Here is a 23,156-nt window from a genome sequence, read left to right as displayed (position 1 = left end):
GTACGTAGGCGCGACCAACGGCACGCACGCAGACGGCAGGTCCGTAACGGTGACGGTGCCTAACGGCAGGCCCGTCCGCTCATTCGCTCGGGGAGAGAGAGACAGCTGGCGCGGAGGGCCCACGAAAAACCCAGCCAAAACCGCCTCCCTCCCTCCCCCGCTCCCTCTCTCCCTCTCCCTCCATTTCCTTTCCTCTTCGCTTCCGGCAGCATTTCCCCGCCTCCCGCCCCTCCCGCTCCTCTAACCCTAGACCCCAGCAACCATGCCGCCCGGCCGGAAGCTCATGGAGGAACTATGGCGGCATAGGAGCGGGTGGAAGGCGATCGAGGGCTTATGGAACGACGCGTTCCTCAACAAGAGGCGCGTCGAGCGCTTGAGGGCGGCGCGGTCGGGTCCAGCGGAGCCCCCGCCGCCGATGGTCATCGTCGACGATGGCGAGGCCCTAGGGTACGAGTTCCTCACCCTCAATCTGCCCCCCGCGACTCCTGTGGCAGACCCCGCACCACCCCCGCCACCCCCGCCACCTCCGGTTCCCACTCCACCTCCTCCGCCTCCATCCCCGACACCTCCTCCGCCTCCTCCTCCGGTACCCACTCCGCCTCCATCCCCGACACTTCCACCCGATGCGGTGCTTCGCGCATGGAGAAACTCGTCCGTCTTCACCTACGGGAAGCTCGCCGCCATGGGCTTGGTCGCAGCTTTTCTCCTGTACTTGTTTTGGCGCCGCGCCCGCGGCTGGAATGTCGGCGGCGGCAACGACATCGGTGGGCCCGATCCCGGGGAAGGGGGCGGGATGCACGGCGCAGAAGGCAGAGGATTCGTGGACGCCGTCGGCGTAGTGCTGGGACAAGAGATCAACGACGGCGATGGCCAGGGCGGGGGTGGTAACCCTCTGCTGATCAGAAGAGGCGTCCCTTCGGACCTACAGCTTCAGGTATCCTAACTGTGTTTCTGCTACTATCATATCTGCTGCAAGTACCAGCAGGAACCAGAGATATGCATTGTCGTTCGATCATTGTGATAAGTCAGAATGCAACTAGCGTTCATCGTGGGGTTGATGTTATTAGGATGATTGCATTTCAGTGCGATAGCTGGTTGCTGCCCTTAATTGAATAAATTATCAAGTCGGTATAAATTGTATGCATGCTATATATGCAATTCTGATCTTCTTAATTACATGCCATGATGCCAATGCAAATATGGATAATGTTAGTGAATGTAAGTACTACCTAGAGTATCTTTGCTTTCAGCGCAGTAGAACTGGAACTGTACCCATTGAATTCTGTAGTTTTAGAATCAATATGATATTCAGATCATGATATAAGTATTGTGTTCTGTTACAGATATTTTGGACCACATGTTAGGGGATTTTTCTGTTGTTGACAGTTTAGCAATCACAGTTTTATAGGTTAGCATGGACATTATATATGTCTAATGGAGCTTGTCATCTGCTGTAGTGAACTTTTCTAAAAACAAATTGCGAAAAAGGCAGGGAATTAGTTTGAAGATGATAAGAGCAAAAGGGCCCAATATAGTTTTTTGTATCCTATATAATATGTAGCTGCAGTGGTTACCTTCATATTTTGGCACATCATATGGAGTTATGGATCACGCACAGAGGAGATTGCATTTCTAGGGCAGCCACACTTGTACTAGAATCGGGGCATCTATTCTATAATATAGACGGCAGTACTCAATTTGGTTACAATGGTATTGTGTCTTTTTTGCCATGTTTGTGTTCATGAAAGTAACTATATCTACACTAAAAACGTTCAACCTGCCCACTCTTATGGCTAAGAATCGAATAGTACTTCACTCCTGAGCTCTACTTATCCAGTTACCTTGCTAAGCTCAGCACTTGGGTTATTGGTTTACACCGTTTATGCACTAGTAAACTAATTAAAAGGGCACACCATATAGTTGCCATGTTACTACTTCAAAGTATGTTGTGGAAAAAGCTAAAAAACAAAAGACCTGTGCTAACTGCTAAGTAACAGATTGCTGACAATTGTTGTGTGACTGTCTTAGGCACTTTTTTTGTCTGGTGGAGACCTTGGTGCTGACTTCCTTGAGGCTTTCTCAATAGTTGATTCAACATGCAATATTTCTGTAAAGCTGGTATGACATCTAATTTTGTTTCATCTCTTTTATCTACCATCCTTCCGGGTTACTGTGAATTTGTGATATAACAGAACCATCTTAACATGGAAGGTTCTTGGTGCGAAAATCAAGCGACATGCTCTGGAACAACTGAAGCTTACACTTGAAAGATATGACAGCAGGTAGTTGGGAACCCATGCTTTTGTGACTGAGCTCGTAATTGGTGTCACTTTTCACTTTTAACCGTTCTTGATTCTTGAATTCAAGTCAGCCTAACATTTTGAGCTATCCTCTTTGACACCGTTTTGTGATGTCTGTGGTTTGTGTATTCACAATTTGAATAGACCCTTTACCAACTACCTAAGTACTGACGAAATTATCTTTGAACTGTTTATTTATGCTTGTGTCAGATTCAGAGATATGAGTCTACCATGGCTACTTTCCCTGGCTGAAAACGGACATGGGAAGCTCGTGCCGCGAAATGCATTCAGTCAAACAAATTACAACAGCGCAGGCTTCCAATGCTACAAGGTACTGTATATATAATTGAGTTCCTGGTCCATTATGTTCAGCATATCGTTTTTCCTGAAATACCTCAAAATGAGTAAAATGGTGATTTGCCCCTTCGATTGCATGGCCTCTGTTGGCACTGTTTTATTTTCTTAAAGGGATAAGTATATTTTTCGTCCCTCAATTCTTTCAACAGTATAGAAATAGTCCCTCAACTTCAAAACCAGCAAAAGTTAGTCTTTCAACTTCTCAAACCGGATAACTTTAGTCCCTAATACCGCTTTAGATGATTTAACTGATGATGTAGCATGGTTTTGACTGGTTTGAATGGTTTCGTTGATGAAGTGGAGGCTGCCGGTCACGGGACGCTGAAAACATGTTCGCTAGCACCGTCCGGTCTGCTACTACTCTGGCCGAGCTCTCTTTGAGCACGCCGAGCAGCCATGCCCAGCTGGCTGTAGCCCCGCTTGCTGGTCGAGCTGCACTCCGCCGTCCGATGGTTGCCGCATCTACCGAGTTACCACTTGTCGTGTCCGCTGCGCATTGGTACTGCTTGCTGCGCGCGTCGCTAGCACACTAACACTGCCAACCACAGGCCTGCTCACCATGGGCGTCACTGCTTCATGCTGATGCGTGTTGCCGCCGCAGCCTGTGCTAACCGGTTCACTCGCTGAGCTGACAGAGGAGCTGCATGGTCCCCTTCGCCACTTATGCCACTGCCTAGCTAGCGCACAAGCCGAGCAGCAGCACCGCCCGTTCGTCCGTGCTGCGTGCTCCGGCCATGGCAATTCTGGTGGCGCTGGAGCTCCTTCCACGCGAGCTCAGCAGCTCGACGGTGCGTGCGCTACGAACCTGCAGCGCGCACTGTGGCGAGCTATGGAACCCGAACCTCCACAAGGCCACTCCTCGAGCGCCGCGACTTCGCACATTGACATTGCCGTCATGCGTGTCGTACTGCTGCTGCAGCCCCAGCGTCAGCGACACGCCACCTGTGTCGCCGCCGAAGCCCTGCCCATCGTATGCGTCAAAGTCGATCGAGGTGGTGGTGGTCCATGATGCCGATGCTCTCCATCGGCGCCGGGGTGCCGAAGACGTTGACAATGGAGGTGAGCAAGCTGGCGTCGTGCACATGCAGCCGCGCCCGTGTCGGCTTCCGGTCATTGGCCCCGGCATGCTCACCTTCGTCTACAGCAGCAGTACGGCCACCCTGGCATGGCAACCAGCCGCCGGTCGTCATTGGAGACAAGATGTAGATCATGCATGTGAGTTATTTGATGAAATGCATGTGTTACGGGCACATAGGGTGGTAGCAAGGAGACCACTACTGTCATGGCCGAGACACAGGTGACGCATCACGGCATGTTGTTCGCAGGTAGAATACGCGCATGGTGCTGGCATTTTCGCCATGGACGAGATCAAGGGTCAAAACCACTCCACGTCAGCAGGAAACCACTTGAAGTGGCAATAGGGACTAAACTTATCCGGTTTTAAAAGTTGAGGGACTAAATTTTGCTGGTTTTAAAGTTGAGGGACTATTTCTATACTCTTGAAAGAATTAAGGGACGAAAAATATACTTTTCCCTTTCTTAAACCATCCATACCCGCAAAGAACCTTGAGACGTGTGTTACATCATGCCACACTCTGGCCTACGTGGAGTATTTGATAGTATGTTGCTTTGCCTTGCAGCTCCCAGAACACCATTTCCCGCCCGGCATGTCTTTGGTTGGGGTCTCAGTAACTGGTAGTGTTTTGTTTGTCCATGCCTTCCCTGTCTTTGATTGCTTCACAGTTACCACAACCATGTTGTATGCATATGACTTCACTGAGAGATGCAGGGGAAAGTGATGAAAAGGCTACTTTGGTTAGCTGGATGTGCAGTTTGAACAAAATCAAGCTTAAAGATGTGATAGAGCGTTGTTCAGCAAGGTAACTTTCGCCCTCTCCGTCTCTCTCGGCAAATCACACTGCTTTCTAGCGATTATTTTTATAGCCATTTCAAGGGCAAAGCTATTCCTCCTTGAAGTACTAGTATTAAACTATCTGATAGCTCTGTGTTCAGTTGTCAAACCAACCCTGTTCCTGATAATAAACTGGGTGCTAATAACTCTGCTGATCTGCCAGGGGAGTATTTGTGTTGAGGAGCTGACAGAGAAGCCTTTCTGATGGGGATGTGGAGCATACACGCTGACGATATGGCTAATACGGAGGGAAGATTCAGGAAGTTATGCTGATTCGAAAACAGAAGTGGCAGATGGTTTTTGTGCACCTCAAGCTGGGGGTTTGCATTTTCTTTACCATGTTTGGTGGATACAAACTACGCACCGATCAATGTATATTAGCCGATTCAGGTATAAACATGTGAGTAGAACATATAAACTGTGGAACCATGTCCCAGAATTCAGAAACTGTTGGCATCAGGAAATACACATAACCGCAGAATTTGACGAAGGAATGTTGGTCTTTTTGTCCGCGAGTATTTTCATGCATATGATGAACGGGTCATATGATGAACCTTAATGGTTTTGCCCTTGGTTTAACGGGCAAACTGAAAGGAAAACGGAGCACTCATCCGATAGAAGAAGCCGCAGAAGACTCACTCATGGATTTCAAACTGGAGTTGAACAGTTGATCTTTCTATCGAGGGAGTTACTGGTAGCTCATGTTTCGCCCCAATCTATGCTAGGAATCACAAAAGTGCAGAAGTATTTGGTCTTGTAAAAGTATATGCCATTACAAGTCTGAAGATGTTGGATTTTGCATGATAAAAAAGTGTGTGTTATGTATTAAGACCATGCAAGCCGTTAATTCAACACAACCTCACTCTTGTTATTCTTCTTTATTAAGGAAATACACATTAAATACTGGAATAGCAGCACGAAACCAACAGTATCTCTGTGATTCTAAATAAAAATCCCTAGGCACTCAGTGAATCATCCATACAAAGCTCCCTGTCTGACACAAATTCTTGTTGAAAACCCAGGCACGCGAGGGCATAAAAAGAACAACACGAAGCAACCAACAAAAGAATTAGGTAGTGTTTATAATGGTATAAATTATACGCACTGATAAAAGTATGTCATATCGAAGTTTCAATCAGGAAAGATATGGCATGGCATGTTAACAAATTTCAAGTTAAGACTTTGTACCTACAACATATGGTTGCATGAAACAAATCTACCGTGCATGCATCATCTGTACAATTATGAACAAAAGATATACTGATGGCAGGGTGAAAAGGATCAAAACAACAAATAAGCATCACCACGTCTTCCATCTTCAAATAAGTACATTTTTTTTAGAAATACATAAGCTAGAAGAGTTCACAGCTTTATCATATCCCTTTTGTGAACAAGTGTGGCCTTTCGGCCTTTCTCATGTGTGGCTTACATTTCGGGTATGCAAAGTGATCAGCAGAATGAAATATCAATATTGTTTTTGTCCGCCTCCGCCCTCTGCTTCCTCGCCTCCCGCTCCTTTCTCACTTCATCAAATCTGTATCCTAGTATTCCCGCTCCTGTCGCATTGTACTTGTACGTACACATTAAGGCACCAGCGATGCAGCCAAACAACAGGTCCTTCCCTTTCCTACAAGTCACCAACAATATGTCAGTTATAATCCAGAGCTCCGCAACAAATGCATAAATAATTATAATCAAAAGAGTATAACGACAAGAGGTTGTGACAAAAACTTCAAATAAGGATGCCAACCCCCCCTCCCACTGTTCTCACACACACAAACAACAATTCGAACGTTAAGAGATCCAGAAAATATTGTGAACAAGCGAATATATTAACATAGAGTGAAGATAACTAAAACATAAAGTACAATAATAAAGAATAACCAAAATATCTCTACTAGTGAAGATAACCCCAATCTCCCTCATCCATCTAAAATCCATGAAAACCCCAATTCAAAGAGAAAGAAAATCATATCTTGCAATGGTGCTCTCATCACTGCCACAGTTATGCAGGTGCAGTGTTGTCTGCTTAATTAAGTTTCTGCATTGCTTATTATATGCTACTAATCCCACGCAACTGAATCACTTGTGTGGTTCCATTACAAAGCACGGCTGTTATGCTAGTAAATAAATATTTTGCAAGGTAGTTGGGGTTATATAGAGCCAAGAAAAGATATACTGATGGCAAGGCATTGACCATCTGTACAACTATGAACAAAAGATATACTGATGGCAGCAATAAAGGAGATAAGGGAACAGAAATATTGGCTCCACAGTGCCATTACTCTGTTCTTCACCCTTGTATTCATGAATCCCTTCTAGGTAACTGTTCTACAATGATCATTTGCCACAAATGAGTTTTTTCCCTTCTGTCTTCGTTACATTTCGCCAAATAAGAATCATAAAAAGGAAAAAAAAAATCTAACTTCCCACTACGAAACCATGAATAGAAACCGAGATAAGGGACCAGGATTCTCAATACCCAAGACTTTCTAGCCAGGATCTCTACAAATTGTTGTCCCAGCTCAGATAACAAGACACTGTATTGCATTTAACAAGAAACAAGGATGGTGTATGTACCAGCCAGTTTTTTCACAAAACGAGGCGATTGTTCTCTTGATGTCATCAGCCATCGTGCTCTTGGATTCATTCATGCCATCACCAGAGTACATCCGCTGTAAACCAGAGTAGTTGAATTAATCATTAAACTTGTTTTATTTGATTCAGTACCAAACAAGCTGAAAATTACTACTCCCTCCGTCCCAAAATAAATGTCTCAACTTTATACTAACTTTAATACGTACGATTTAGTAGAGCAAAAACCATATATAGCCAAACGCACTTGAATGCAGCTTATTTCAGAGGCTAAATGGAGCCCCATAGACCATATTTTAGAGCGACCACAAGCCCTGGGGGACCCATGACGCGCGAAGCAAACGGGAAAAAGTTCTTGGGCGCTGCAGCTTAACAGCTTGTATGTCTGCAGATAATCCAATACGAAAATGCAATAGACACCACACTACTGTACAGGAATACAACCACCACCACCACCCCAATCAGCAAATTTTCCATGCCACTCGGTCACCCTAACTCCTGGTTTCAGAATTGATGATCTGGAGGTTCGTTGAAACTCTGCCATCTTACAACCAAAAATATTACAGTAGCAATTTGATTCGACATAATAGCATGCGGAACGACGGATCCGCAAATTACATTGGGAATCTTATATATATATAATCTTGCAACCTAATCCAACCTGCACACCCACCTGCCTAGAAAATCCACATGGAGAAAGTAGAGGTACCTACCTTGGTGGTGCAGCTGCATCCAGGGCTGCTGCGGCCGCCGTGGCTGGAGAAACGAGGGGCCGGCGCCTTGCGCCGGAGCGCGAATCCGGTGGCAGATCGGAGCATAGCCAACACCGCGGTTGTCGCGTTCAGGGCCGATGGTGGTTTCGGCGGCTGTGGATTAAGGGGCTGGGGTCTGCGATCGTGGACAGAGTACACCTTCCCTCCCCTCCCGACGCTCCCGTGCCCTTGTGACCTTTTGGGGGCAACTGTTTTTTTTTTTTTCGAGTGGTAAACCAGACTTTATTGATTATTGTTTCGGTTTACAGGGATAACAAAGGGATCATGGGGTGCCCCCAGCCACACGTGGCGCCCTTGAACTAAAGAAGTAGAAAACTTTGCTAAATTGTGAGCATCAATATTTCCTTTTCGACCTTCAAAGATGAAGTCACATCGACCAAAAGGTCTTGATTGCGCTTGGATCTCCTTGATGATGTTGCTGTATCTTCCTTCTGACCCCAATTTGATTTCCTCTACAACTGTCTTGCTGTCACACGCAACAACGATATGGTCAGCATAAAGATCCTGCGCTAAAGCTAGAGCTTCTCGGCAAGCCAAAGCCTCCAACATTGGAGGATCATTTATTTCATCAAAGACCATTGATGAAGATCCGAGAAAAAGTCCCTCATGGTTCCTTCTGATGGTAGCAGCTGCCCCTCTTCTCCCATTTCTTGAGACTCCCCCATCTACCTAAATTTTAACAGTTCCAGCTTCAGGCGCCCTCCATCCTTGCCCAGCAGCCGGTCTCGCACCTGTTTGTTGTTCACCATTTGGTGTCGGCGTCCCAGCCCTGATAGTTGCCAGTTCCGCGATAAAGCTCTTGACAAAGGAATGAGTCGCGTGTGGGCTTTGCAAGTCTCCCTCATGGATAACCCTACGCCGTGCCCACCATATTGCCCACATTGTCACCATCATTGTCACCAAACTATCATGGGGTAGATGTTCGAAAGCTGAGAAAAGCCACACCCGTGCATTTGGCTCCTCCGTCGACTGTAAGAAGTCAAGAATGTTTTCATCTACCAACGCCCAAACACACCTTGCAGCTGAGCATTCAACCAGGGAGTGTCGCCATGAATCTCTCATCCCGCAAAGCTGGCACTTGTCATCATCCGCCATTCTTCTAGCGTGCCTCACATCCACTGTTGGAATCGATAGCTTGGACAACCTCCACATAAAATGTCGAATTTTTCCCGGAACTTGAACAGACCACAAAGTCTCCCACGATTTTCCTTCCGCTTCAATATCAGAAGGTCCCGATCTTCCTTCTAACCAGTCCTCCCTTCTACGTTTGGTGTCTACGAGCATTCGGTATGCAGATCTTACCGAAAATAGGCCGTTTCTTTCAAAGTTCCATGCCCAGTGGTCATCCATCTGCCTGGTGCAAACCGGAATAGACAAGATTGCCAGTGTGTCCGCCGCGATAAAATTTGCATCCAAAGCATCTCTATTCCATGCTGCGTTATGTGCATCAATCAACTCACTTACAAAAATCGGAGGGTTGGCCGAGAGACAAGCAAACGGTCTCATAGAAGCGATCCTTGGTATCCAATTATCCGCCCAAATTCTGGTTGTTGTACCGTCTCCGATTCTCCTGATGATCCCCTGCTTAAGGACATCTCTCCCCTCCAAAATCGCCCGCCATACCTGCGATGGTCGGTTGCCTAGCTCAACATCTAGGATTGTATTATGAGGGTAGTAAACTGCCTTCAAAATTCTCGCGCACAACGACTCTGGTTTCTGCAGAAGCCTCTAGGACTGTCTTGCCAAGAGAGCTAGGTTGAAAAGCTCAAAATCACGAAACCCTAGTCCTCCCATAAATTTTGGCTGAGTCATAGCCTTCCATGAAACCCAAGCTGGTTTCCTTTTGCCCTCTTTGCTGCCCCACCAAAACTGTCTTATCAATTTATTTAAATGTTCGCAAAGCCCCCTTGGTAATTTGAAGCATGACATTGAGAAAACTGGCACTGCTTGTGCCACTGATTTCACCAAAACTTCTTTTCCTTGAGATGATAAGCACTTCTCCATCCAACCCTTCACCTTACTCCATAGTCTGTCTTTCAGGTACTTAAAAGCCCCGTTCTTTGATGTACCTATATCAGAAGGCATCCCTAGATACTTTTCATTCAAAGATTCGTTAGGAACATTAAGGATGTTTTTGATCTCATCTTTGATAGTGGTTGGGCATCCCTTGCTGAAAAAGATAGAAGACTTTGATGTGTTAATTCTCTGACCTGAAGCCTGGCAATAGTTCTCTCCCTCCTCATAGCGTCTTCTTGTGTTGTTTCTTCCTCCCTCTCCATCACCTCTTCCCTGTCTGCCTCCTCTCTCACCCCTTCCACCTGCTCTCCCTCTGGCAGAGCCTCTTCCTCCCCCATCCCGATCCGGTTGAGCTCCAGGGTTTGGCTCCGAAGCCCAAAGAAGCCAATCGCCCCATTCAAATGTCCTGTGATCATGCACTCCATCCCCGCACTCTTCTGCTAAATGCCCCATCAGGCCACACCGATAGCAGAAATCAGGGAGTTTTTCGTATGCCACTGGATATCTCTTACTCTCCCTCAGAGTTATTGGCACAAAACGAACAAGGGGCTCATTAACATCCAGATACACCCTCGCCCTCAAAGAATTGTTAGGGTTTATTACTCCCTCATTCACCATAACTGTAAAAGGTGGCCCTCCTACCTTGGCTGCAACCTTCTCTGCTAGGGCCTTCTTTGCTGTCAGACCCGGCGGCAAGCCTTTGATTCTAGCCCACACCGGAATCTTATTTAGTTTGTACTGAGATACATCGGAGAAACCGTCGTACTCTTGAATAACTACCGGCGCCTTGCGGAACAGCTAAGGCCCTCCATCCATGATCCTCTTCCAATCACCAAGGCAATGACACTGGACCAGGAACAAGTTGGGTCCTTTGATGTTGAAAGTGACACCTTTCACAGCGGCCCAAGCATTACGCATCTGGTTTAGCAGCGCCGAGTGCCCGAAAGGGCGTGTTGTATGAACCCTAAATATCCCCAACCAGCGCACCTCTCTGATGAGATCATCCACTTCACCAGAAAAATCAAGATCTTCAGTCTCCTTCCCGTGTAGATTCATCCCGCAAACTGGTCCTCCAGATCTTCATCAGCCCCGTCGTACCCACCATCTTCCTCATCTTCATCAAAGTTCTGCTCATCCTCCTCCCTCTCGCTATCCTCTTCTTCTTCCGCCCCAATCAGATCTGCGTCCCCGCTACCAGGTAGATCCTCCGAGCATGACCCCTCCTTCCTCTCCTCGTCTTCCTCCGCCGCCCGATTTGGCGGTGTTTTATCCATGCAAACCGCTGGAGAACTTCCAGCAGGTGTAGGTAGACTCCCCTTGGCCGGCGCACCGGCCATCAGGCAGGTTTTACGTGGACTCCGGCGCTAGATCGCCGGAGGAAAAGGTGGAACCCTAGCGCCGCACGCCCTAGGGGAAAAAATATTCTGTTTTTTGGGGGCAACTGGTAAGCAAGGAGGAGGCCGTCGTGTTATTTAGCAGGCCCCTCCAACTGGTTTTCTCTGCTTTGTACTGGCCTTCGTCTACTACAATGCATAAACCGGCCCATTTACGTTCCTTTGCGTCTGGGTCCCGTACGGACAAAAACACCGAAATCACTAGTTAAGGAGTACTTTTTGCGGAGATCACTCCAACTTCCCCAGGTTGCATGTGCACCACTTGTCGCAACCCGGGAGTTTTTCCTTTTTTCGTAGATCCGTTTATTTAAAACGTTTTATCTCTTCAACCGTGCGTCCAAATCTCGAACCGCTTTCGCCGTTGGATTCCTCGCGTCGAGATCTTCAAAACTAGATTCCATGTTGATAGGTTTTGACGAACTTATTTTTCACGAAAAAACCGGACGAAAAAAACCGACGAAAAAACCGAACCGGGAACACAGGTTTTTTCCCCTTCCGAAAGAGGCACGCACGTGCCTCTGATAAAATCACAACCGTGCCTCTCACGGAAGCAAAAGCATGCCTCTTGCGAAAGAAAAAAAACAAAAAACGCGTTTTTTCCCTTTCCGAAAGAGGCACGCCCGTGCCTCTCGCGAAAGCACAACCGTGCCTCTGGTGAAAGAAAAAAAATAGAAAACACGTTTTTTTCCTTTCCGAAAGAGGCATGCCCGTGCCTCTCGCGGAAGCAAAACCGTGCCTCTCGCGACAAAAAAACAGAAAATGTGTTTTCCCGTTTCTGAGGAGGCACGGCCGTGACTCTCGCGAAAGCACAACCGTGCCTCTCATGGAAGCAAAACCGTGCCTCTCACGAAAGGAAAAAAAACAGAAAACACATCTTTTTTTCTGTTTCCAAGAGGCACGGCCGTGCCTCTTGCGAAAGTACAACCGTGCCTTTCGCGAAAACAAAACCATGACTGTCGTGAAAAAAAATGTGTTTTTTACGCAAAATAATTATTTTTTCAGGAAAAAAATTTTGGTCGAAAAGCTAGGCAAGACCAGTGGAAAACCAAAACGCAAAAAACCCCGAAAAAAACCCGTTTAAAAAGCCGAAAACACGTGCGAAAAAAAACAAAATCCAGAGGGAGCGTCCAGAGTGCGACACGTGGCGAATGGCTGAGAGCGTGCCAAGTGGCGCTGATCGTTGCGAGGCTTCCGAAGAAGCGCTCGTTAATTAGTTGCTCCCAAAAACACCGCCTAACAAACAAACTGATTTCATTCGCGTGTCGTCCCTTTTGACTCATTTTCGTCCTAAATTTCTGTTAGATTTGGGACCAGACACCCATCTGTGTCCTTCACGTCCAGCCTAGCCCACCCATACACCCATCTCAATTCTCTCTCCTCCTTTTTCTTTCTCCTAGCCTACCCATCCACTCACCGACCGCACACACCTCTTCCCCTATGGCCGATGAGAGACAGAGGAGGCTCCAGCTGGCCTCGAGGCCTCCACCGTCATGGCCTCCGACAACCACATTGCCCGTGAGGTTCCAAAACGGGCAATACGCGCACCTGAGGTTGCAGAACGCCGACGCGGTCGAGCTGCTCCACCCAATGACACAGGCAGCTCGAAGACAAACCCCAGTTTCCAAGAGACATGCAACCCCCATCGCTGAAAGACTGAGCACCTCAAACCATCTACCAGACCAGGCAACGTCCGTACCCACCCGCCGAGCAGGCAAGATAGTTAGCTTGGATGGCCAAATACCGAGATCCGCGTGACTACTCCAAGTACGCAAACGTCGGCAGTTATGATGTGCATCAGGCCATCGTTAGCCGGCACAACCAGTTTGCTTCACGGCAGTTATGAAGTGTGTCACAGATATATTAATTTACTCTCACTTGTAAAAATATAGGTCTTTTCATACCAAACGTACAAACGTGTAGCGAGTGTTGTTCCCTAATGGAACGGTGCACGTACCCCTGTAACGTCCGGATAATTAAGCTACAGTGAAACTCTGCTAATGATGCCACGTCACCTTCATTACTGTTGCTAATCTTTCATTAGTTCAAAACCGGTCCAAAAATCAAATTTAAAATATGACAAACAACAAAAGTTTTCAAACATCAAAACAAAAATGTTCGGCCAGTGCCAAATATGGCATAGGTAATTATGGTGTAGAAGAAACAATTTTATAAAATACTTAATTGCCCTAAAATAAATAGAACAGAAAACAAAACCAAAAGAAAAGAAAAGAAAAGGAAAAGAAGAAACCCCCTTCCCCCTGGGCTAAAGGGCCCAGCTAGCCAGCAGCCAGCCCGACCGGCCCAGCCGGCCCGGCCCGCCTCCCTCGGTCGCTCGTCTCCCTTCCTGTTCCCCCGACCCGGGTCGGAACAGGGGCGCGTCGCCACCGGCCCCCCTCGCCGGCGTCGAGGAGGGGATAAGGTCGCCACGCCTTCGCCTCCTCGATCCCGCCTCCCACTCGCACCCACCCTCACCCTTGGTTCCTGCGCCACTTCGCCTCCCCTCAGATCCACCCCGCTCTCCTCCTTCCCATCGCATCCGAGCGCCGCCATGGACCCGCCGCCGTGAAACGCGCGGCCACAGCCACCACCTCACCTCGCCAGCGTGTCCGTCATCTCCGCCACCGTCTTCCTCGTCGACCGGTGGCCGCAGCTGGAGCTCGGAGGCGCTGCCGCAACACCCCCGACGCCGCCGTCTTCCTCCTCTGCTCCGACAAGCTCCGCCGCCGTTCTTCACCGACTCCGGCCTCGCCCCAGCAGCTCCTAAACCCCCAAGGGCCTTTCGTGTGTGCCGCTCGGTGAGCTCCACCCCTCCTGCCCTTCGTTTGCTCTCTCGCACGCCCTAGCTAGCTGCCGCCGAGGCGCCCGAACGCAGCGCCGCGGAGCTCGTCGCCGACGAGTCTCCGGTGACCAAATGGTCACGGGCCCATGCCGGTTGCACTCACCACGCCCCATAGATCCTCCCTAGCCTCTCCATTTGCCCGCTAGCTCGCCGTAGCTCTGTTTCCATCGAGCTCCCATACGCGTCGCCGCCGGGCTCGTCGCCGGCAGCCGTCCGGTGACCCTTTGGTCCCGGGCTCGCGCCGTTGTGCTCACGCACGCGCGAAGGCTTCGCCCCGCCCTTCTGTTTGCCCCGTAGCGCGCCGCCTCACCGTTGCCGTTGCTCGACCGAAAGACCTCGCCGCAGATGAGCTCGATGCGCCCTTCTCCGGCCATTGCAGCTCGCCCGACCACCACAAACCGACGCGTCGTCGTCTTGCCGTTCTAACGCGCCCGGCCGCGCTCGATTTGGTGCCCTGTAGGCGAATCCCGACGCACGCCGGCGTTCGGTCGCTGCGTGCGAGCTCGCCGGAGCTACTCCGGCGGCTCCGCTGAGCTGGCTCCCCGGGGGTCCACCCCTGGGTCACTGCCTGTGGGCCTGGGGGCCCCAGCTGGCCACGTTGACCAAGGTCAACTACGCTGATGTGGCAGCTACTGCCACTGACATGCGGGCCCGCTCATTTAAAACATTTTGTAAATAAATAAAATGCTAATTATTTCATTAATTAATTTAGTTAACTAAACAGTCACTGACTACTGGGTCCCACCCACTAATTAACCCATTTAGTTAGACTAAACCCCCCTGTTAGTGACCCAGACAATGGCATATGGGACCCACTGGACCCACTTGTCTGGTTTGACTGGTCAACTGACTAGTTGACCTGCTGACATCACTCTGATGTCATGCCTGCATCATCATTCACTGTTTTGGATAATGTTGGATTTAAATAAATAAATAAAATTAGAAAATGATTTAAATCTTTAGAAAATCATATCTTTTAATCCGTAACTCGGATGAAAATACTTTCTACATGAAAGTTGCTCAGAACAACGAGACGAATCCGGATACGCAGCCCGTTCGTCCGCCACACATCCCTAGCATAGCAAACACGCAACTTCCCCCTCCGGTTCATCTGTCCGAAAACGCGGAACACCGGGAATACTTTCCCGAATGTTTTCCCCCTTCGTCGGTATCACCTACTACCGCGATTGGGCACACCTAGCATCGTTACTTGTCATGTCATGCATCGATATGCATCTGTTTGCATGGTATTCATTGTTTCTTCCCCCTCTTCTCTCCGGTAGACTACGAGACCGACGCTGCTGCTGCCCAGTTCGATTACGGAGTTGACGACCCCTCCTTCTTGCCAAAGCAACCAGGCAAGCCCCCCTTGATCACCAGATATCGCCTATTCTCCTCTATACTGCTTGCATTAGACTAGTGTAGCATGTTACTGCTTTCCGTTAATCCTATTCTGATGCATAGCCTGACATTGTTGCTACATCTGTTGATACCTTACCTGCAATCCTAATACTTAGTATAGGATGCTAGTTCATTATCATTGGCCCTACATTCTTGTCAGTCTGCCTTGCTATACTATCGGGCCATGATCACTTGGGAGGTGATCACGGGTATATACTATACATATATACATACTATACAGATGGTGACTAAAGTCGGGTTGGCTCGTTGAGTGCCCGTGAGTGATTCACGGATTGGGGGCTGAAAGGACCTTTGTCCCGACGGCCCTCTGTGTGGATCTTTGTGGCGGAGCGACAGGGCAGGTTGAGACCACCTAGGCGAGATGTGGGCCTGGCCCTGGTCGGCGTTCGCGGTTGCTTCATAATAACACGCTTAACGAGATCTTGGTATTTGATCTGAGTCTGGCCATTGGCCTATACGCACTAACCAACTACGCGGGAAAGATATGGGCACTCGACATCGTGGTATCAGCCGAAGCCTTCTTGACGTCAGCGACGGAGCGGCGCGCGCCGGATTGGACTGGAACGCCTGCTATTGTATTAGGGAGGCTAGGTCTGCTTCCGGCCGCCCTCGCAACATGCAGGTGTGCAATGGGCCCAGACCCCTGCGTGCATAGGATTTAGACCGGCGTGCTGACCTCTCCGTTGTGCCTAGGTGGGGCTGCGACGTGTTGATCTTCCGAGGCCGGGCATGACCCAGGAAAGTGTGTCCGGCCAAATGGGATCGAGCGTGTTGGGTTATGTGGTGCACCCCTGCAGGGAAGTTAATCTATTCGAATAGTCGTGTCCCTCGGTAAAAGGACGATCCGGAGTTGTACCTTGACCTTATGACAACTAGAACCGGATACTTAATAAAACACACCCAGACAAGTTCCACAGACAACCCGGTGATCGCTTTTCCACAGGGCGACGAGGGGAGGATCGCCGGGTAGGATTATGCTATGCGATGCTACTTGGAGGACTTCAATCTACTCTCTTCTACATGCTGCAAGACGGAGGCTGCCAGAAGCGTAGTCTTCGATAGGACTAGCTATCCCCCTCTTATTCTGGCATTCTGCAGTTCAGTCCACTGATATGGCCTCCTTACACATATACCCATGCATATGTAGTGTAGCTCCTTGCTTGCGAGTACTTTGGATGAGTACTCACGGTTGCTTTGCTCCCTCTTTTCCCCCGTTTTCCTCTTCTTCTCGGATGCCGCAACCAGACGTTGGAGCCCAGGAGCCAGACGCCACCGTCGACGACGACTACTACACTGGAGGTGCCTACTACTACGTGCAGGCTGCTGACGACGACCAGGAGTAGTTTAGGAGGATCCCAGGCAGGAGGCCTGCGCCTCTTTCGATCTGTATCCCAGTTTGTGCTAGCCTTCTTAAGGCAAACTTGTTTAACTTATGTCTGTACTCAGATATTGTTGCTTCCGCTGACTCGTCTATGATCGAGCACTTGTATTCGAGCCCTCGAGGCCCCTGGCTTGTAATATGTTGCTTGTATGACTTATTTATGTTTTTAGAGTTGTGTTGTGATATCTTCCCGTGAGTCCCTGATCTTGATCGTACACGTTTGCGTGCATGATTAGTGTACGATTGAATCGGGGGCGTCACAAGTTGGTATCAGAGCCGACTGCCTGTAGGAATCCCCCTTCCACACTCCTTGGCCGAAGTCGAGTCTAGTCACTACAAAACTTTTACTAACTTGGCTGTGTGCCTTACGGGCCCACGTCGCCATTGGGTGGTATTAGGATCTTTTACTCCTCGACCTTTACTCTGGGGCTCTAAACTCTCTCCTACTCGGGTTAAACGAATTTACTAACTCTAACATTAGGATCCCGTTACCACGTTCACCCCAAATTTCGATAAGCCATAGTTATTCTGTAGGATAGTATTTTGAATAGTACCCACATTGTCATTTGACTCCATTGAAACATCTTTGTTTTCAGATGGAACCCACGAGGCAGGTCGTGCGCCACACGGCGGCCATTGGTGCCTCAGGATCACCTATTGTGCTAGCTGGGATGATGACCTATCTGGGTTATCGCTGGCACCCTGAGTACACCGTCTATGAGGAGTACCAGGACTTTAACTAGGAGCAGTACCGTGCCATCGTCCACCTCTACTCTCGGGAGTATGACTCCACTACCGTGCTGCACACCGCTCATGGTGTTGGAGTGACCATCTAGATGGCAGTTCACGATGCTGCCTATGCTGCTCTGACACGTCTTCGTGGGGAGTATCGGGCGTTGGACACTTCCCCTTTCAGGCACATTGCTATCGCATCCAACGTTGGTGCGGAGGGATACTACATTGCTGCCTACTCCACTGTCACCCGAGAACCCTTCCACCATCAGAGCCTGGTTCTACATGCTGATGGGCTGGACCGAGCTAACCGAGCTCTTCGCCATGAGTTGTACACCACTCGTCAGCACCTTTACAGGGCTCTGACGCTATTGCACCCCTTTGTTCTATCTAGATAGCTACCGCGTTCTGCGATCTACCCAGCTAGGACCGTGATGCCCGACGGTGTCGGTTGGCCAGAGATGGGAGGCTACTCTCCCGCACTTGGTCCTCTTCTGCCACCTGGGCGTCGGGTTCTACACCAGAGTATCCGCGGCCCCCAGGCCGCTGACGTGGACTATCCGTTGCCTCACTACCAGTTGTCAGGCTACGACTACCTCCACAGTACCTCCTGGGACTGATGTTGTCTTGCTTATTAGTATTAGATGCATTCGCCACGAGCCTGTGTGCCGCCTATGATGACTTAGTCTATGTACTGAACTCTGTGCACTGAACTCTGTGTACTGAACTCTATGTCCGACCCCTTTTGTATGTTATGCCGACTACTATGTAGTATTTGTCGTGCTCCTTTCATTATGCATGTTTCATCATGAATGATTCTTGTCTATGCAAATTTCTCAATGCTGAACTACCCCTGTTATATATTAGCAGGATGGTTAGACCAGCTGGTCGTGGTCGTGGCGGCAACGCCCCACCACCGCCTAAGTACATGGCTGGTATGGTCCAACAGCTCGAGATGAATCGCCAGTTCATGGAGAATATGATGGCTCAGTTCCCTCAACCCAATATGAACGAGCAGCCAGCCCAAGTGACTCTGCAGGATTTCATGCGCCTCAACCCAACCGTGTACCGCAGCTCAACTCAGCCGCTGGATGCTGATGACTGGCTCCATGACATCACCTATGAGATGGAGTCTACTGAGGTAGCCCTTGCCCGCTATGTCACCTTTGCTTCCTTCTTTCTGAAGGGACCCGCAGCTCAATGGTGGGACAGCCACAGGCATACTCTGCCAGTTGGGACCATCATCACCTGGCTAGACTTTCAAGCTGCCTTTCGTGCTTGCTTCATTCCTCAGGGGATCATGGATAGGAAGAAGCGTGAGTTCCGCAGCCTCACCCAGGGCAACAAAACTATGGAAGCTTATCAGTGGGAGTTTCTGGACTTGTCCCGCTATGCTGAAGAAGACATTGCAACTGATGCACGCAGACAGGAGAAGTTCCGTGACGGCCTTCAAGCTGACATCAAGCTCACACTTCTGGTGCATGACTTTGCCGATTTCGCCACCTTGGTGAACAAGGCCATCAATGTCGAGACTAGTCTGCAGGAACACCAGAGCTCTCACAGGCGCAACCGTGACACGGGCTCATCGTCGGGCCCGCCCTCGCAGAAGCGTAAGATATGGATCCCGAACAACATGTACCGTCCAAATGCACCTACCCCAAGGCAGACCTATGCTGCACCTCGTCTGCCTCCTCCACCATCTAGGCAGCCAAGGCTTCCAGCTCCACCACCCCGAGCTCCTGCTCCCACTCCCAATAATGGTCTGTGCTTCAGGTGTGGTCAGCCAGGACACCGTGCTAGGGAATGCAACCAGAACCAGAATCAACTGGCCCTTCCAGCAGCTGGCCGTGGTAACAACCAGCCCCGCAACAACAATGCCAAGCCTTATGGCCGTGTTCATGCCAACCACATTGATCTGAACGAAGCTCAAGACCAGCCTGCTACTGTGATGGGTACACTCCTCGTAAATTCAGTACCAGCATCCGTTTTATTTGATACAGGAGCATCGCATTCATTCATGTCAGAAGATTTCGCATTCATGCATGGCATTAAAAGCGAAGACATGAACGCTTCGCTATTAGTACACACCCCTGCGGGCCAATGTCGGACCTCCATGATTTGCAACGACGTCCCCGTTGAAATCAAAGGACTAGAATTCCTTGTCTCTCCCATCGTACTGAAGTCCTGTAGCATTGATCTCATTCTGGGAATGAATTGGTTAAAAGCGCATACTGCTTCTATAGTTTGCGCCACTAAGACCGTCCATCTGCTACACCCTTCTGATGAAATAATTAGCTACAATGCTCATCTGGTTCAGAATGCCGAGGCAAGGCTTTATGCCTTGAACGCATTGAATGCTGCACCCCTCGAGGGCATTGAAAACATTCCTGTCGTTCGCAAATTCCAAGATGTCTTTCCTGAAGAACTTCCAGGGATTCCCCCTGCTAGAGCTGTTGAATTCATCATTGACTTAAAACCAGGCACCACTCCTATAGCCAAACGACCTTACAAGATGCCGCCGCATGAACTCATTGAGCTTAAGGAGGAAAACGACAAATCTCTGCGAAGTGGTTTCATTCACCCAAGTTGCTCTCCTTGGGGAGCACCTTCTCTCTTTGTCAAGAAGAAGGATGAGACAAACCGATTGGTCCAAGACTACCGCCCTATTAACCAGGCTACCGTTCAGAACAAATATCCTCTTCCTCGGATCAATGATCTATATGATCAACTGGCTGGTTCGTCAGTGTTCTCTAAACTCGACTTGAGGTTGGGTTACCACCAGATCCGTGTTCGTGAAGAAGATATCCCGAAGACCGCATTTGTGACTCGCTATGGATCATACGAGTACGCCGTCATGTCTTTTGGCTTAACCAATGCTCCAGCCACCTTCTCTCGTCTGATGAGCTATATCTTTATGGAATACCTCGACAAATTTGTCGTGGTTTATCTGGATGATATCCTTGTATATTCCAAGAATGAAGAAGAACATGCTGAACATCTTTGTCTTGTTCTGGAAAAGCTTAGAGAGCATCAACTATATGCCAAGTTCTCCAAATGTGAATTCTGGCTACCCGAAGTAACCTATCTTGGGCATGTCATCTCTAAGGATGGTATTGCCGTCAACCCTGAGCGAGTTCAGGCTATTCTCGATTGGACTCCTCCGAAGAATGTCAAGCAAGTTAGAAGTTTTCTCGGACTCGCCAGCTATTGCCGTCAATTCGTCAAGAACTTCTCCAAGATCGCTAGACCTCTGACTAACCTGCTTCATAAGGGCGTCAAGTTTCAGTGGACAGAAAAGTGTCAGGAAAGTCTCCAGGCGCAAAGACAAGTTGACCTCTGCCTCAGTGCTTGCTCCTCCAGATACTAAGAAGGACTTCGTCATTTATTGTGATGCTTCACATCAAGGCCTTGGCGCTGTCCTAATGCAAGAGTGTAAAGTGATTGCTTATGCCTCTCGTCAATTGCGCCCTCACGAAGAGAACTATCCAGTTCACGACCTCGTGCTTGCTGCTGTTATCCATGCACTGAAACAGTGGCGACATTACCTTCTCGGTAATCGTTGTGAGATCTTCACCGACCACCAAAGTCTGAAGTATCTGTTTACTCAACCAGATCTGAACCTCCATCAGCAGAGATGGATGGAGATTGTTGAAGATTTTAACCTGGGTATTTCGTATACCCCAGGCAAGGCTAATGTAATGGCTGATGCCTTGAGCCGCAAGTCTTACTGCAACCACCTCCAGGTTCACAAAGTTCAGCCCTCGCTTGTTGAAGAATTGAGAAAGCTGAACCTCCATATTGTTCCTCCTGGTGCACTCGCTCCCCCTCCTCCGGAGTTTCGCAAGATGAACCTCCACGTTGTTTCCCGGGGTTCTCTCAATACCATAGTTGCTAGACCAGATCTTGTGGACACCATCAAATGGATACAGAAATGTGACGATGAAGTCGAGCAGATTAAACATTATCTCGCAGAAGGAAAGCCCTCATTCTTCACTGTTGATGACGCAGGCACCTTATTCTTCAAAGGTCGCCTAGTGGTACCGAGTAATAGGGAAAACCTAAATCTGACTCCAAGGGTTATGAAATAAACTCATGATACACCTTTGTCTATTCATCCCGGTAGTACCAAGATGTACCAAGACATTCGTCAGAGATTCTGGTGGTCTAATATGAAACAAGACATTGCTCGTTATGTTGCTGAGTGTGACGTTTGTCGTCGTATCAAAGCAGAGCATCAAAGGCCTGCTGGAACTCTGCAACCTATCTCTATTCCTGAATGGAAATGGGACACAACTTCGACTAGTTTGGCTTACATAACTAAAGCATTTCTAGACACAACTTCGACCAGTTTGGCTTGGTAATCCTACAGGCAGTCAGGCTCTGATACCAAAGCTGTCAGGACCCTGACTCAATGCCACATCGATCTAGCATGTAACACCTCATATCACTTTGCGGCCTCACGCACGGTATTCCCACGGGTGTCGCCTTACCTTTGCCCGGGACCGTTTGCGCCTTTTGGCACACGTATATGATAGTGTCGCTAGCATCCATATGATAAGGAGCCCGGGCTGACATGGCTAGTCGTAAACCCAAAGTGGCACAAACTTACAGGGACAAGCATCCATGACCCAGCATCGAACGTGTCGGTCATCAGCGAGTGAATCCAGGCTGTAGCACTGGGCTAGCAGGACTCCGGTGAACCGGGCTGTAGCGGGCTAACGGGACTCCGGTATTCATCGCGTGACATTTCCCCAAAGGGACAGACACAGGAACGAAGAAGAACACATGCCGGCCAGCCTAAGTGTTCCGGAGCAGTAGCAAGCTACCAAGGCTCAGTGGAAGCACTAGGAGACATTTCCCGGTAAGAGAGGCTACTAAGGATAAACAACTAGATAGTCAGATCCCACACATACCAAGCATTTCAAAAACATACACACAATATGCTCGATATGTGCAAATACAACATGGCATCACAACATGACTCTACGACTCAAGTATTTTATTCAATAGGCTCCGAGGAGCGAGATATTACAAACATGGGTCTCATGACCCAACATTCAGAGCATACAAGTCAAAGTACAAGCGGAAGCTTAACATGTCTGAGTACAGACATCTACAAATGAAAAAGGCTGAGAAGCCTGACTATCTACTAGATCCTTCCGAGGGCACAAGATCGTAGCTGAGGTAACAATCTAAACGTCAAAGTCCACACGGAACTACTAACGAGACCGAAGTCTCTCTGCAAAAACATAAAATAGGCAAACGTGAGTACAAATGTACCCAGCAAGACTTACATCAGAACTAACTACATATGCATCATTATCAACAAAGCGGGTGGTGGGGTTTAACTGCAGCAAGCCAGCTTTGACTCGGTGGCTATCCTGAACTACGACTGCAAGTAACTCTTTTGAGGTGGCGCACTCGAGTCCACATAT

General features: G+C 48.8%; 2 protein-coding genes across 2 annotated transcripts; one reads left to right on the top strand and one right to left on the bottom strand.

Annotated features, from left to right (window-relative positions):
- Window positions 1–200: 200 nt before the first annotated feature.
- Window positions 201–4,971, top strand: LOC123039139 (uncharacterized). The gene is made up of 7 exons (XM_044462417.1): window positions 201–934; window positions 2,029–2,118; window positions 2,212–2,282; window positions 2,511–2,631; window positions 4,298–4,352; window positions 4,447–4,537; window positions 4,733–4,971. Exons 1-7 carry the CDS (start codon window positions 263–265, stop codon window positions 4,755–4,757), a joined length of 1,125 nt encoding a protein of 374 aa, XP_044318352.1. The 5' UTR covers window positions 201–262; the 3' UTR covers window positions 4,758–4,971.
- Window positions 4,972–5,847: 876 nt separating this feature from the next.
- LOC123040928 (uncharacterized) lies at window positions 5,848–8,133 on the bottom strand. Its single transcript, XM_044463645.1, has 3 exons — window positions 7,878–8,133; window positions 7,150–7,244; window positions 5,848–6,196 (listed from the first exon to the last, which is right to left on the bottom strand). The coding sequence occupies exons 1-3, from the start codon at window positions 7,980–7,982 to the stop codon at window positions 6,019–6,021; spliced, it is 378 nt and encodes a 125-aa protein (XP_044319580.1). The 5' UTR covers window positions 7,983–8,133; the 3' UTR covers window positions 5,848–6,018.
- Between the last annotated feature and the right edge of the window lie 15,023 nt (window positions 8,134–23,156).

Source organism: Triticum aestivum, chromosome 2B (genome assembly GCF_018294505.1).
Source record: "Triticum aestivum cultivar Chinese Spring chromosome 2B, IWGSC CS RefSeq v2.1, whole genome shotgun sequence".
Lineage (NCBI taxonomy): Eukaryota > Viridiplantae > Streptophyta > Magnoliopsida > Poales > Poaceae > Triticum > Triticum aestivum.
The sequence above is the reverse complement of the archived record's forward strand: the minus strand, read 5'-3'. Positions and strand labels throughout refer to the sequence as shown.

Bases quoted from the DNA above. Each gene is read 5' to 3' on its own strand.
- LOC123039139 (XM_044462417.1), top strand. From the start codon at position 263: ATGCCGCCCGGCCGGAAGCTCATGGAGGAACTATGGCGGCATAGGAGC. The intron at 935-2,028 runs GTATCCTAACTG...TGACTGTCTTAG, and splicing joins CTTCGGACCTACAGCTTCAG to GCACTTTTTTTGTCTGGTGG. The intron at 2,119-2,211 runs GTATGACATCTA...TTAACATGGAAG, and splicing joins GCAATATTTCTGTAAAGCTG to GTTCTTGGTGCGAAAATCAA.
- LOC123040928 (XM_044463645.1), bottom strand. From the start codon at position 7,982: ATGCTCCGATCTGCCACCGGATTCGCGCTCCGGCGCAAGGCGCCGGCC. The intron at 7,245-7,877 runs GTAGGTACCTCT...TCTGGTTTACAG, and splicing joins GATGCAGCTGCACCACCAAG to CGGATGTACTCTGGTGATGG. The intron at 6,197-7,149 runs GTACATACACCA...GGTGACTTGTAG, and splicing joins TTTTGTGAAAAAACTGGCTG to GAAAGGGAAGGACCTGTTGT.